The following is a 14,908-nucleotide window of genomic DNA, read 5'->3' on the forward strand; positions in this document are numbered from 1 at the left end:
CTGGCAATCTAAAAGATTTCCAGGCCGTTGAGGAACATGTGCTTGGAGTCGTCAGCTTTCAAAAAATGAGGGTAAGAAAGGATGTAGCTCAGAATGCAGCTACCGTTAACTATATATACATTAGACTCTGGTCTCGTACACACAATACATTTAAAGCAAGTCGAACGCACATTTAAAGCATATGACTTTCCCCAAAGAATCCCAGGAACTCTAATCTAAAGGTTCTGGGAACTGTAGCTCTGCAAGGGGTCAACTATAGTTCCCAGCACTGGTGGAGGAAGGGGGGTGAGGGGGGTACAGTCCGCCCTGGGTGTCATCCCTGAGGGGGTGTGACATCGCTGTGCCACCCCCCTGGGACACTCGCCCCCCCCCCTGCCTCCATGGGCGGATCGCCCTGCCGCCGGGTGCCTAGCATGCGCACCGCTCCGGGTGCCAGAGCAGCTAGCTCCGCCTCTGGTTCCCAATATTATTTGGGGGAAGCCAGGTGTTTTAAATGCACAGTGTGGATGTGACCTAAAACGAAAAGCTTGCTTAGGATGGGGGGGGGGGGGAAGAAGCTTTTACCTTTGTAGCCAGAGTGCCTTCTGTTTTGTGCAGCTCTCCAAGCAAAGCTGAGAGTAGGGAGGATTTTCCCGCTCCGACCTGGCCAACCACAGCGCACAGACTGCCCCGAGGTATCGCTAGATTAATCCTGCATGGATGGTAACATATACTCCCGTGAGCATCTGGCACACGCTGTTGGAAGTGCAACAGAAGATAATCCGGGGTGCAATTTAAGAGTCAATTCTGTTGTTAGTAAGTCAGCTAACCGAGAGGGGTGGTGGCAGAGGCGATGCGTGCTCCTCAAGGTGCTGCTGTTGTACAGAATTAAAGAACTGAAGAGTTGGAAGAGACCTCCCAATGGTCATCTGGACCAACCCCTTACAATGCAGGAATCACAGCGGATCATAATCACAGCCAATTTATTGGAAGGATTAAGAAACCCCAACAGCTCAGTTCATTTGCTTTTGTGGACCGCCCACCAACCCAATGCATAATCAAGATTGAAATCAGGAAAAGAGCTCATCTTTAGAAGAAAAGACCCAATTTGCTCGTGGCCATTTACCTTTTAAGGCAGGGAGGGCTCTCTCTGCACCAGCTGAAGGTCCCTTCCCTTACCACAACACAATCCTGCACTGAGGAAGAAAGGCAGAGGAGCACTTATTATATGTGTCTTGGTACAATCGGTGGCTTGCTATATCGCTTGCTATACAAGTGAGGTTGTTATAACGGGAACCAGGTGGCGCTGTGGGTTAAAGCCTCAGCGCCTAGGACTTGCCGATCGAAAGGTCGGCAGTTCGAATCCCTGCGGCGGGGTGCGCTCCCGCTGCTCGGTCCCAGCGCCTGCCAACCTAGCAGTTCGAAAGCACCTCCGGGTGCAAGTAGATAAATAGGGACCGCTTACCAGCGGGAAGGTAAACGGCGTTTCCGTGTGCGGCTCTGGCTCACCAGAGCAGCGATGTCACGCTGGCCACGTGACCCGGAAGTGTCTCCGGACAGCGCTGGCCCCTGGCCTCTTAAGTGAGATGGGCGCACAACCTCAGAGTCTGTCAAGACTGGCCCGTACGGGCAGGGGTACCTTTACCTTTACCTTTATGCTAACCTTAGATACAATACAGAAAGTCGAGAGCATTAAAGGGAAAAGAATTTTGCCTTTCCAGATCATAAACAAAACACATCTGGTTTCTCCCTTATTTTACAGATGGGGAACTTCAGGGGGCCTCAAATGTGGTGTCCTTTATGCCTCTCCATCTGGCTCCTGTCACTCTCTATAGGCCACACCCTTTCTCTACAGGCCACACCCCTCAGCTGGCCCTGTTTCACACCCTGTCAGAATATTCCTCCCTGGCTGGAAGGTGTATAGAAGTCTGATAATGGCTTTTGCCTCCTGTAGCTCTGCCTTCGCAGTTGGGAGGCAGAAATGCTTCTGAATGCCAGTTGCAGGAGTCCTGCTTGTGGGCTTCCCCTGGGCACCTGGTTGGCCACTGTGAGAAGAGGATGCTGGACCAGACAGGCCCTTGGCTGATTCGGCAGGCTCTTCTTATGTACAGAAGGTAAAATTTACTTCCGTTGTTCTGCCCCCTTTCTCCCCTGGCCCTGCACACCCCTGGCATGTGGCCCTCAAAAGGTTGCCCAGGAGGGAATGTGGTCCTAGGACTGAGTATGGTTCCCTATGCTACTTTATTTACTCACTATACATTTTCTCAGATAAATGCCTTCTGAGCCATTCCGGCTCAGGTCTGGCTAGCGATGGAAAAATACGTCAATTTCTCTCAGCTTCTCATTTTCCCAATCTTAATTTCACTTCTCCACATTTCCACATCAATGTGTAATTTTTAAACTAAAGTCCTCGTGGAAATTCCTCAGAATTTTAGAGTGAATTTCTCCTAATATACACATTTTATATACAATTTTGTCTAACTTTTTTTTGCACAGCACATTTCCCCCATATGAGCTCAGCTCCTGGAAGAAAGGCAGTATGTAAATAAATATAAATGTTATAATAGTAATATTTCCATTTCCCCCAATATTTTGCATTTTGTACGTTATTTCCACCAACATATGCATTTTTATGCATACTTTACCACAGCATGTACATTTCTGTATGCCATGTTTAGCTGGAGAACTGCATTGTGAACTTTGGAGAAATCTGATTTTTGAAAGCTGGCTGTATTTTAATTCGTGTATTGCTTCAGAAACGGTGAATTAGGTAGATTTGCTTTCAGATGTGAACTGAATTGCATTGCTCCCCCAGAGCTAGAGAGCTGGGAGAGATGGCTCACCCTATCCTGCTGCATAACAGCATGACACTGTTGTGGGGATAAAAATGGGAGGGTTCTATTGGGTTTTTTAACTACGTGCAATTCTGTGCAGCTTCACACAGAGTCAATTAAGAGTTGGCCGACAGCCAAGCATGATGAAGCAGAGAGGAGTTACCTGCCTGGAGATATGGAAACCTGGATTTAGGTCTCACACAGGCATAATGATTTATGACCTACTGACTGGAATGTGTTTGTTGGTCACTGTGGTGTTCTGAGAGTCGTTTGGTTTTGTTCAGAGAGAGCTAGTTAAGATCCATGTATCTGTTCCTTTATATAGTAACTTGTAGAGTCTGCTGTACATAATAAACACCTTATAAGTAATCAAGTTACTAGTAGCAGCCTTTGTTCCTGCGTCGTCCATCCTGCCTGCAACTGATTGCTTTCTGGAACTCTGCGTATGCTCTGCTAAGGTCTGCCTAAGGTCCTGCAACAGGTCAAAGTTACAAAACACCAACAGGTTCGGCCATCAGAACATAGGAGCTCAGTGGCAGAGAATCTGCTTTGCATGCAGAAGGTGCTGCCTGGGTTCAACCCTTGGCATCCCCAGGTAGGGCTAGGAGAAGCTCCCTGCCTGAAGTCCTGGAGAGCTGCTGCCAGCCAGTGCCAAGAATGCTGAGCTAGGTGGTCCAATGGCCTGACTCACTATAGGGCAGCCTCCTATGCTCAAAAGGAAACCACCCATAAGCTGATACTTACTGCAGTCCAAAGAACTAAAGCTCGTTTCCGTTTGATCCAACTCCTCAAGGCAAAGAAAGGCAGCTAAACGGTTCAGGGAAACTTTTGCCTGGAACAAAGAACACACACAGCTGAACCTTGGTGGCTCTGTTCCGCCTCCACTCTGTAGAATTGCTCTGAAAACCAGTTTCTGGGAATCACAAGTTGGGGAAAGTGCTACTGTCCACACGTCACATGGGGCATTGTCAGTTTGCATTTCTTCGTGCAGAAAGTATTGATCTGATGTGTAGATGTCTTTCCTATTCTAATTAATTCAAAGGGGTTCTGGAAGCTCCTCTGTGTGAAAGAAGCAAGCAGAAGGTTCCTGGTGTTTGGGTTATTCCTTCAGAGAAGCTTAGTACAGCTGGCTCAAACTTTTATCTCTTTCTGTCAAGGTTGTGCTGACTATGATAGTAGGGCCAGATGGAGCCTGGGTTTCTCTTTTTCTTTCTGTCTCTTTTCCTTCTGGTCTGGCGTTCTGTACATAGTATGCTATAGTGTTAAGGTTTGGGCTTATTATAAGTTACCATAAATTTAAGTTAAGTCTGCTGCAACTGGATTTCTTATGGACAGTGTCAATCCTGAATGTATTGGATTTGTGACCGTTATGCTCATTTGCCTTCAGTAGCAGTAAAGCTCTACTGGATGAAATATAATTGCCTCTGGTCTATTTTTGGGGAATCCTGCAACGTCTTTAAGTTTTTACTCTGCTAACTATACATTGGACTCTACTCTGGATCAATACCGAGTAGAATTCCACGATAGGCATCTGGTTGGCCACTGTGAGAACAGGATGCTGGACTAGATGGGCTCTGGCCTGATCCATCAGGACTCCTCTTATATTCTAAGAAGTTAGCTCAGATCACCAAGAAGGGAAGCTACAGCACCTCCTTGTTACACTCAGGCAAGCTGAAAGTTGACTTCTGGGACTCACCTGTACAACAGCATTGATGGAGAAGGGGAGAAAAGAATGAGCCCTGTTGAGGATATTGATCAGGGTCAGAGACACAAAGGCTTTCTGAACATCCAGGATGTTTCCCTCATCTGCCAGCGTGTAGACTGCGAACATGATGAATGCAATCTGCAGAGAAGGAACAAGGGGGAGACAGGTGAAGAAGATACAGCAGTTTGTCCAGCTGTCTAAAAAGCACCACCCTGTGGGAATATGGTCATTTGTCCATAAGAGCATGGGCAAAAGTTCTTATTATTGCAAGGTGATTTCATAGCAGAAAGCATTGCTTGGAAGCATGAGCAGCGCATGGACAGCTCATGCCATCCAATGACTGGTCCACGTAGTATAACATGATCAACTGCGTGGTCTGGTGTGAGAACATGAGACTAATGTATTGTATTGTCTTTTATCTGCTGACTGAGGCAAAGTTTTCTCCTTGAATTTGTATCTTTCTTCTGCTCACAATAAAAGGTTGGGGCTACAGCAGCTTCTAGAGAGAGAGCTGCGGCCAGATTTCTGCAACCCATCTTGGTGTGAGACTGATTATTTACGGATGGCGAGCAGGTTCTTGTCACAACCCCCACCCCACTCACCAGGAACGTTGATGAGTGGAAAGAAACAAGAGACACAGAGAAGAGGAACTGTGATGCCTTAAGAGCTTGAAGTTCTTGAGTCCGGACACTCAGCGCCTTGTCCATGAAGTTTTCTTCCCAGCCATGAAGTTTTAGGATCCTGATGTCTCTGAGAATGGCGCCGGTGAGCTTCGCACGGCTGTCCTTATATCTCATCTGAGCCTCCTGAGAAACAAAACAGTAACAGAGCCCGATTTGGTTTCAAGCGCGGAACCGAAAACTTGCTAATTATTTGCAAGCAGCGAATCGTACCTGGAACTGGCTTCTCTTTTTGCTGATTGCAAAGTTCAGCGGCAAGAGGAATAAAAACACAGCAATAGCCGTCAAAGCGTATGGCCCGAGGAGCTAATAGGATGCAAAAATCAAAAGCAATATTAAGTGAAAGGAACGTGGAGGAATAGTTTGACACCCACACACCCACACACCCCCCTTACATGTTCTGTCACTGTCACCCTTACATTTATTCAGTTGTCAGGGAAGGATATAGTAACTAAAGTTACTATAATGACTTTGTGAGCCATTCAGAGACTTAAGTTGCGTTCAGAGACCATGATCAAAGTTAGCAGAATTTGCAGGCAAGCAGTGTTCCTAAATACTGTGCTTTGGAGCATGCAGGGCAACATTTCCCTGGTGTTCTTTCCACTTGCTTTCTCCAGGGTGACCCAAGGAGCTGACCCTCAGCAACTGACTAACTTCTTTTCATTCTAGTCAGTGGCTGCAAAGCTCCTTTTTCATGCTAATTGGGTGGTTCTCGGATGCTGGAGACTGAGACCCTTCTGCAGAAACAGTAATGACGCCCCCTACCAGCAAACCTGGAGCCTAAACTGGGCAAAAACATCCCCCTCCAAAAAAACTCAACCCCAGCCCAATGAGGAATAAGCATTCTTACTTGTCACAGACAAGTATGGTGCTGGAGGAGACTCTTGAGAGTCCCATGGACTGCAAGAAGATCAAACCTCTCCATTCTTAAGGAAATCAGCCCTGAGTGCTCACTGGAAGGACAGATCGTGAAGCTGAGGCTCCAATACTTTGGCCACCTCCTGAGAAGAGAAGACTCCCTGGACAAGACCCTGATGTTGGGAAAGATGGAGGGCACAAGGAGAAGGGGACGACAGAGGACGAGATGGTTGGACAGTGTTCTTGAAGCTACAAACATGAGTCTGACCAAACTGCGGGAGGCAGTGGAAGACAGGAGTGCCTGGCGTGCTCTGGTCCAGGGGGTCACAAAGAGTCGGACACGACTAAACGACTAAACAACAACACTTGTCACAGAATGTTCAGCATCAACTGGAAAAGGAAGGAGGGGTGAGGAAATGTCCTGCTGCAGCCCTTTACAGCAGGAGTGAGCATCCCTGTGGCACTCCAGAAGTAGCAGGACTCCAACTCCCATCATCCCTTACCATTGCCAATGACAGCAGGGCCTGATGGCAGTTGGAGTCCAAGGACATCTGGAGGGCAGCAGGTTCCCCATCCTTACCATACAGCTTACAGAGTTGAGGGGGAAGGTACAGGTGGCTAGAAACCTGAATAAAAGCATTTCTACTAGGAGGTGACATACTGCAATGTTTTGTTGCAGGTTGCACTTGCACTTGCATGCTACCAAATGCCTCCACTGTGAATACTAAGAGTCTTGTTCCCCTCCAAAAAACAACAACAACTCCGTCACATATACATTACTCAATCCACCTGACCTTTCAACCATACATTCTGAAGACTTGTGTTGGACTGACTGCACTAAAGCAGAATCAAAGAACATATTTCCTATCCAAGGCCTTAACCTTAACAATTGATTGTTTAGTTAAAACTCCTTGCGCTGCTTCTTATGTATTAACAGAGACACCTAGTGGTCAGCTGAGCAGGGATGAATTTGCATGAATTCGGCTAAGCAGCGAAGGCACGTCTTTCACCACTGATCCTCTCCCCTTTGCAATTCTGGGTGGATCAGCCTTGACACAAATGGCTGATTAAATTGACTTGTGTGAATAGTGTCCATTTGTAAACGGTATTCTGGCACAAGAATACGTATAAGAAACACTGCTTTGCGCAGGCACATTATCCACCACTCGACTTCCTTCTGCTGCCTTCTGTGACTCACCAAGCCAATATGTCCACCAGCCATGCTTAGTGGCTCATTACTGGCTGGATCAACAAAGAATGCAAAAACAAGTGGTTTGTTGACCAGTTAGAAAAAGGCTGGGGAACCCTTTCTACCCCAAGGGCCACATTCCCTTCTGAACAACCTTTTGAGGGCCACATGCCCAGTAGTGTGTGGGGCCAATGGCAAAACAGGGTGGAGCAAACAAACCAAACCAAAACCCTTTGTACAGTACACTAGTCTCTACACACACTCACACAAAGGGTAATCAAAATTAGATGGCTTCTTTTTAGGAGTGGCTGGATTGCTTCTCTTTTATTGTCCGGTATTCTGGCCTGTGCGCCTGTATGCTACGCAACTTGTCTCCTTGGCTTTTAAAGTCCTATATGACGTGCCAGAGATCTAAGAAGCAGGCGGGAATCTTTTACCTGCCAAAGGAAGACGAAGCAGATGATAATCCGGATGGGGGCAAGCCAAGTTCCATTAAAATACGTAATGAGATCTGTTAGCTTCTGCACGTCAACAGAGACCAAGTTTACAATTTCCCCCTCTGTTGTCGCCTTCTTAGCTGCATCTGACATGGCTAAGATCTGTTTTGAATAAACATTCACAAATTTATTAATTGAATATATGATAGATAAGACACAGATACGTATGTACAATTTTATAATATGCAGAGAATAACATGTGTTGAGAAATCAGAGAAAGGAGCTGAGGGAAGTCTTTGGGGGGGAGGGTGGGTTGAGGAGGGAGGGGGAAAATAATGTCTGTAATAATATGATTGATAATTGATTATGTTGAAATTGCTTAATAAAAAATATGTGTGTGTTTGTGTGTGTGTGTGTGTGTGTGTGTGTGTGTATATATATATATATATATATATATATATATATATATATATATGATCTGCAGGAGAGAAAATGAAACCCACAAGGCCACAAATTGACTAAGGTTTGGAAAAAGACAGTGACCGGCATCCCAAGATAAGGTAAAGGTAAAGGTACCCCTGCCCGTACGGGCCAGTCTTGACAGACTCTGGGGTTGTGCGCCCATATCACTTAAGAGGCCAGGGGCCAGCGCTGTCCGGAGACACTTCCGGGTCACGTGGCCAGCGTGACATCGCTGCTCTGGCGAGCCAGAGCCGCACACGGAAACGCCGTTTACCTTCCCGCCGGTAAGCGGTCCCTATTTATCTACTTGCACCCGGAGGTGCTTTCGAACTGCTAGGTTGGCAGGCGCTGGGACCGAGCAGCGGGAGCGCACCCCGCCGCAGGATTCGAACCGCCAACCTTTCGATCGGCAAGCCCTAGGCGCTGAGGCTTTAACCCACAGCGCCACCCGCATCCCTATCCCAAGATAAAGGACTCCTAATTCATTTTATGAAAATCTTTCAACCTGTTTGTCCTAAGGCAGAGGTGGAGAATCCTTTTCAGCCTGAGGGATCACACTGTCCTCTGGAGGGTGGCGGGCACATGCAGTGCCAGAGACAAAAGCAGGCAGAGTAGTGAATGTGAACTTTACCTTTGTACAACGACCCCTGGTCCTGCTAGCTAGGGATGGTGGGAGTTGCAATCCAAAAACAGCTGGAAACCCAAGTTCGGGAAACACTGGACAAATGGGTCAGGAGGAAAACAAGGGAGATGAGCCAACAAACAGCAGGCTTTACCTTCCGATATACAAGGCCTGTAACAGCAGTCTTCAGCCTCACTCCCAGCACAAGGCACATATACATGTATTGCTGCTCCAACAGCGTCTCAAGACAAGCTAAGAGGAACATCAACGTAGCATAGAAATAACCTTTCCAATAAGGAGCCTCTGGATCAATGATGAAATCTAGGAAGAGACTACAAAAGGAGAAAGCATCGTCAACGACACACCTGGGATGAGGGCTACCACAGAGAGAGGAGCCGTCACAGCAATGCTTCAGGGCAGGATGAAGAACATGGGAAATGGACTTGAACTAAAGCCTGGTTGTCGGGTCATCTATCTAGCTCAGTATCGTTCACTCTGATTGGCAGCAGCTCTCCAGGATCTCAGCAAAGGTCTTCCCCATCACCTGCTACTTGGTCCTTTCTTAACTGAAGATGGCCAGGGATTGAACATTTGGTAGGCAAAGCTCCCTCAGTGAGCTATGATATGGGTACCTTCCCACTCATCTGCCCCCTGCCACCAGTATTCTCTATCCTATCTGGACTTCCAGGGTTTTGGGACATCCAGTCTTTCATGCCAGCTACTACTCGATCCTTAAAAAGAACAACCTGGAGATGCCAGAAATTAAGAACAGAAAAGCAAGCCCTGCTTCATTAAGATTTGCTTATGCACAATTCAAAGTGTTGGTGCTGACCTTTAAAGCATCTCCACCCCCATCGTTCTGCCCGGACACTGAGGTTCAGCTCTGAGGGCCCGCCTGGTGGTTCCATCACTGCGAGAAGTGAGGTTACAGGGAACCAGGCAGAAGGCCTTCTCAGTAGTGGCGCCCACCCTGTGGAACGCCCTCCCATCAGATGTCAAGGAAATAAACAACTATTTGACTTTTAGAAGACATCTGAAAGCAGCCCTGTTTAGGGAAGTTTTTAATGTCTGATATTTTATTGTGTTTTTAATATCCTGTTGGAAGCCGCCCAGAGTGGCTGGGGAGTAATAAATTATTATTACTATAGTTATTATTATTGTTAGTTGCTTCATTTCACCCAGGGCAACCGAAAGCGACCTACAACTAACCAACCAACCCACCAGGTCAAAGGCCCAGTCTAATCCTCACTGTTCTCACAACCAGTAAGAACTGCTCAAAGCGAGACCTGACCATAACAACCTTCTCCCCATTTGCGATTCCCAGCAACTGGTATTCTGAGGCATATACAGTGATACCTCGGGTTAAGTATTTAATTTGTTCCGTAGGTCTGTTCTTAACCTGAAACTGTTCTTAACCTGAAGCACCACTTTAAGCTAATGGGGCCTCCTGCTGCTGCTGCACCGCCAGAACCCGATTTCTGTTCTTATCCTGAAGCAAAGTTCCTAACTATTTCTGAGTTAGCGGAGTGTGTACCCTGAAGCGTATGTAACCCAAGGTACCACTGTATTGCTTTTGACAGTGGAGGAAGAAGACAGCCACAAATGCTACGCTCTTCTTAGGAAGCAGTCCTTAGTTCTCCACATACCTCAGTGTCTTTGGTATCAAAAACAAGAAGACGTCACCGAGGACTAAGCCAAGAGTCCCGAAAAGAAAATAGGTCCCAAACACGTCCCAGAAAGCTTTCAGGAGTGGTTTGCTTTTGCTATGTTCAGGCTGAAGCAGGATGGTGGTTTCTTCAGCGTTTTCACGACTTGCACGTTCTCTCTTAAATTTCGCGGAGTCTGCAATTCTGATCAACAAGGAAACGGAGAGCTCTAGCCTTTCAAGTACTCGGTGCATCTGAAGCCCTATTATCCAAATCCTTGTAGCCTTCTTCAGAAGCAGAGGGTGGTCCATTTGGGCAAATAGGGCAGTGCCCCACCAACCTCAGTCAGCCCCCACCTACCTGCCTCCTTACCTACAGCCAGACCAGGGGGTGGCAATGGCAGCCAGCTGCCTCCTCCTTAGTCCGTGTAGAATTCAGCAGGGAGAAGAATGGGGCATAACTAGAATTCGTTGGCTCTGCCCATCATTGGCTCTGGTTCCACCTACTATTGGACTCTCTGCCTTTCACCCTACAGCTCCCAATGGGCATTAGCAACTACTGCTCTCCCAGAAGTACTACGCTCATTTTCATTCAATGTGTGAGCAGGTCAGCAATCTTGGGTGCTGCTGCTAAAAATGGACAAATTAGTCAATTTCAGCTTCTCCTAGTTTCTAATTCCCCCTCCCCTCTTAAGTTCAGTTCTCCACATTTCAACAAAGATTTGCAATTATTATTCTTTTTTTAAATGCTCATGAAAAACCCACCAGCATTTCAACACAGATTTTTGTTCATAATTTCCCCCTAACATGCACATTTTTACAAAGCAATTTTCCATAATGTAATGAAGTGCTGTATGGTATTTACCCTAGCATGTGCATTTTTTTTTTTACACATTACTGGAGAACTGCACTGCAACATTCAGAGAAGTGCAAATTTCAAAGGATGCTTGTGTTGCAGTTCATGCATTGTTTTGGAAAATGTCAATTGGGTAAGTTGTGTTGAAAATGTGAACTGAATGTCTGTAACTGCTGCCTAACACCCAATAACCCATAAAACCTGTCCTTGCTGGTCCAGACTCAGGGGTCATCTACATTAGGGATGGGAAACCTGTTGCCCTCCAATTCCCACCAGCCCCGCAGCCAGCATGGCCAATGGTCAGGGCTGATAGGAATTGTAACCTAACAACTTTGAGAGAGCCACAATGTCCTGTTCTCAACAGAAGCCAGCTAGATCCCTCCTATGAAGATACCTGCTCTTCTGGAAACGTGAAGGACCAGCACCTACCTACCTTCCTTCCTTCCTTCCTTCCTTCCTTCCTTCCTTCCTTCCTTCTTTCCTTGGTAGTTGTTCTTATGCATACACACAAAAGGCACTTACTGCTTGGCTCTTGCACAATGCTCATTCCATGCATCTTCAATCTTGGTAACGATATCTTCAGAGGAATTTTCTCTCGCAAGTGACCACAGGTCTTCTGCTTGTAATGGCTGCCGATATCCCTTCCAGAGCAACCTATGAAACAGAGGGCATTCCCAATCAATTGAGCGGAATAGATTATCTAGTCCGGGGGTGGGGGTGGTCACCAACATTGTTTTTTTCCACCAGTGCACACATTTGGAATTCTGAGAGAGCGTGGTGGGCAAGAGTAACCTGCGAGTTCCATGCTGGCGACTCCTGCTTTTAGGCTACCAGGCCTTATAGTTGGTGTCCTCCTTTGGTGACATTGGCAATGGTGTCATTGATAAAGAAAAATGGAAGGGTTAGTGCCACTGTATTCTGCTCTGGTCAGACCTCACCTGGAGTACTGTGTCCAGTTCTGGGCACCACAGTTCAAGAAGGACACTGACAAACTGGAACGTGTCCAGAGGAGGGCAACCAAAATGGTCAAAGGCCTGGAAACGATGCCTTATGAGGAACGGCTAAGGGAGCTGGGCATGTTTAGCCTGGAGAAGAGGAGGTTAAGGGGTGATATGATAGCCATGTTCAAATATATAAAAGGATGTCACATAGAGGAGGGAGAAAGGTTGTTTTCTGCTGCTCCAGAGAAGCAGACACGGAGCAATGGATCCAAACTGCAAGAAAGAAGATTCCACCTAAACATTAGGAAGAACTTCCTGACAGTAAGAGCTGTTTGACAGTGGAATTTGCTGCCAAGGAGTGTGGTGGAGTCTCCTTCTTTGGAGGTCTTTAAGCAGAGGCTTGACAACCATATGTCAGGAGTGCTCTGATGGTGTTTCCTGCTTGGCAGGGTGTTGGACTCGATGGCCCTTGTGGTCTCTTCCAACTCTATGATTCTATGATTCTATGATTCTAGGTTACAGGTTGCACTCTTCGTTCCTGAAAAGTACAGTGGTACCTCAGGTTAAGAACTTACCATGTTTTTCGCTCCATAAGACACGCCTAGTTTTTAGAGGGGGAATTCCAGGGGGGGGGGATTCTTTAAAGGGAGCACTGAGCGGAGCCTGTATGCATCCCAGGCTCTGCTCAGTGCTCCCTTTCATGAGCTGCGTGGAGCATGTGTGCAGTGCTTGCAGGCTTTTCCCTGAGGAGGGAGAGGCTGCTCTTCTCCCACCTCGTGGAAAAGGCCGCAAGAGCCGCGCTCCCTTTAAGGAGTGCACGGAGTGTGTGTGCGGCTCTTGGGGGCTTTTCCCTGAGGTGGGAGAAGGGCAGCCCGTCAGTCCTTACTCCCTCCTCGGGGAAAAGCCTGCAATCGCCACACACATACTCCACGCGGCTTGTGAAAGGGAGCGCTGAGCAGAGCCTGGGATTTGGGCAAATTAGAAAATTTGGCAAATTAGCTTCCTGACAGTTAAGGACAGACAAAAGGAAGACCTTCTTCCCAGAGCACATAACTTTGTCACAAGACGCCTTGGTGACCACTGGCATTGTGAGCCAGACTGGCAATTACATTAGCCACATGATGCAATGTTGCTTATTTTCTTACCCAGCAAACCACCAAAATGTGATTTTGGAAGCAAAAGAGGCCCCAGCTTCAGGACACGGGTTCTGCAAATGTTCAAAAGGGGGGGAAAGGAGAGCTTTCAGGTCTACATAAATACGTATACAATATTTGGTGCAGTGGGAAGATGATACCTAACTGGGATCTGCAATGGTTTCTGGTTCAAAAATGTTCATCACTAGCAACAGCATAAAGCGTCCTAACTAGGGATTGGTGTCCTAACTAGGGACAGAGGAGAAATTCAATTCGGTATACATTTAAAGCCTAATCTGTACTTTCCCAAAACAATGTGGGAAGCAAAACACAGCTACCTTTAGAAATTCACACTTATCCAAATTTTGGAATGCAATTCTCCGAGCAAATAATGTTTACAAAAATGCATATAGTAGGGGTAAAAATGCATAAAAATGAAGATATTAGTGAAAATAACATACAAGAATGCATTACATTAGAGGAGATTGCTTGCAAAACTGTGCACATGATTCAAAACTGTGTGAGGGAAGCTACCAGCAGTTTCATGTACATTGTCGCTCATCCACACAATTTATTTGACTCCAAGGACCTCACATGAAGTTCTCAGAGAGCTGGTTTGAATTATGAATGAGGATAATCTACATGTCGTTTCCCAAATCTTTCAGATGCCAGATTAATGCCATTGAACATGTGGTGCTTACTGCAGAGGCAGCGGCGGAGCTAGTTGCTCAGGCAACCGATCTGCCCAGGGGGGATTTTGTCACACACACCCCCGGGATGATACCCCGGGCGAACCACCCCCACCCCACCTCTGCACAGAGGACTGTTGAGAAATGACCATCCAATGTGAAATGTCAAAAACATTTCTTTAAAATAATTCATATATGCACTTTGGGGTCATTATAGCTGAATACATATATGTGTGTTAAGTGTCTATGTGTATAAAATGATGTCTGCTTCTTAATTCATACCTTATTTTCCATTCTTTTAAGCTGCAATCATATGCATACTTACCTGGAAGTAAATCCCATTGAACTCAGTGGAATTTACTTCTGAGTAGACCTACAGAAAACCTTTTGGTTTTTGGAGAACATATCAACTCTTTTCCCTGTGGGAACAAGGGCTAAAAGCCTGAAAAAGAGAGTTGATACCTGGCATCTTGGAGGCTCTATAAATTAAAAGCGGAAATGCTTACGGCCTCATTGCCAACTTTGGAGAAGAAAGGAGGGTGGTCTACAAAGCAACAGAGGATCAGTTCCAATACGACCAAGGTGAAACGAACGTATGAGATAACACGATGGAAGGGTTCGTCTCTAAATCCCTGCAAAAATGAAGAAGAATTGCTTGTCATTATGCATATCTAGGAGACCATGTCCTCCTTCTCTACTATAGAGGCAGCATTAGCTTCTCAGTAGAAACAACAGCAACCGAGTGGTTTATACAGGATAAAACTGTCACAGAAGTAGCTTTAGAATAGCTTTTGAAAGCTGGTTTTACGTTTTTAAAATCTCGGGGGGGGGGAATACATGGAAGTTGTCATCCATAAATAAAATCCCAGTATTAGAAG

The 14,908-nt window shown here is 46.4% G+C and overlaps 1 protein-coding gene and 1 long non-coding RNA gene across 10 annotated transcripts in view; one reads left to right on the forward strand and one right to left on the reverse strand.

Moving 5' to 3' along the window:
- Nucleotides 1-14,908, forward strand: part of LOC307202487 — a 235,113-nt gene that overhangs the window by 65,255 nt on the left and 154,950 nt on the right. The window lies entirely within an intron of this gene.
- The window catches only part of ABCC6 (ATP binding cassette subfamily C member 6), a 44,010-nt gene that overhangs the window by 19,624 nt on the left and 9,478 nt on the right, over nt 1-14,908 (reverse strand). For all 9 annotated transcript variants that reach the window (XR_013832878.1, XR_013832879.1, XR_013832880.1 and 6 more), the window contains 12 exons: nt 14,537-14,662; nt 13,354-13,415; nt 11,790-11,921; nt 10,413-10,616; nt 8,921-9,098; nt 7,683-7,844; nt 5,412-5,504; nt 5,121-5,324; nt 4,510-4,656; nt 3,558-3,645; nt 1,106-1,175; nt 565-691 (listed from right to left, as the gene is read on the reverse strand). Coding sequence is in view for 5 of the 9 variants with exons in the window: in XM_079952299.1 (XP_079808425.1) it covers nt 565-691; nt 1,106-1,175; nt 3,558-3,645; nt 4,510-4,656; nt 5,121-5,324; nt 5,412-5,504; nt 7,683-7,844; nt 8,921-9,098; nt 10,413-10,616; nt 11,790-11,921; nt 13,354-13,415; nt 14,537-14,662 (1,593 nt within the window). In the remaining 4 variants the exon portion in view is untranslated. The remainder of the gene's footprint in view (nt 1-564; nt 692-1,105; nt 1,176-3,557; nt 3,646-4,509; nt 4,657-5,120; nt 5,325-5,411; nt 5,505-7,682; nt 7,845-8,920; nt 9,099-10,412; nt 10,617-11,789; nt 11,922-13,353; nt 13,416-14,536; nt 14,663-14,908) is intronic.

The sequence above is a fragment of the Podarcis cretensis genome, assembly GCF_951804945.1.
Source record: "Podarcis cretensis genome assembly, chromosome: 14".
Taxonomy (NCBI): Eukaryota; Metazoa; Chordata; class Lepidosauria; order Squamata; family Lacertidae; genus Podarcis; species Podarcis cretensis.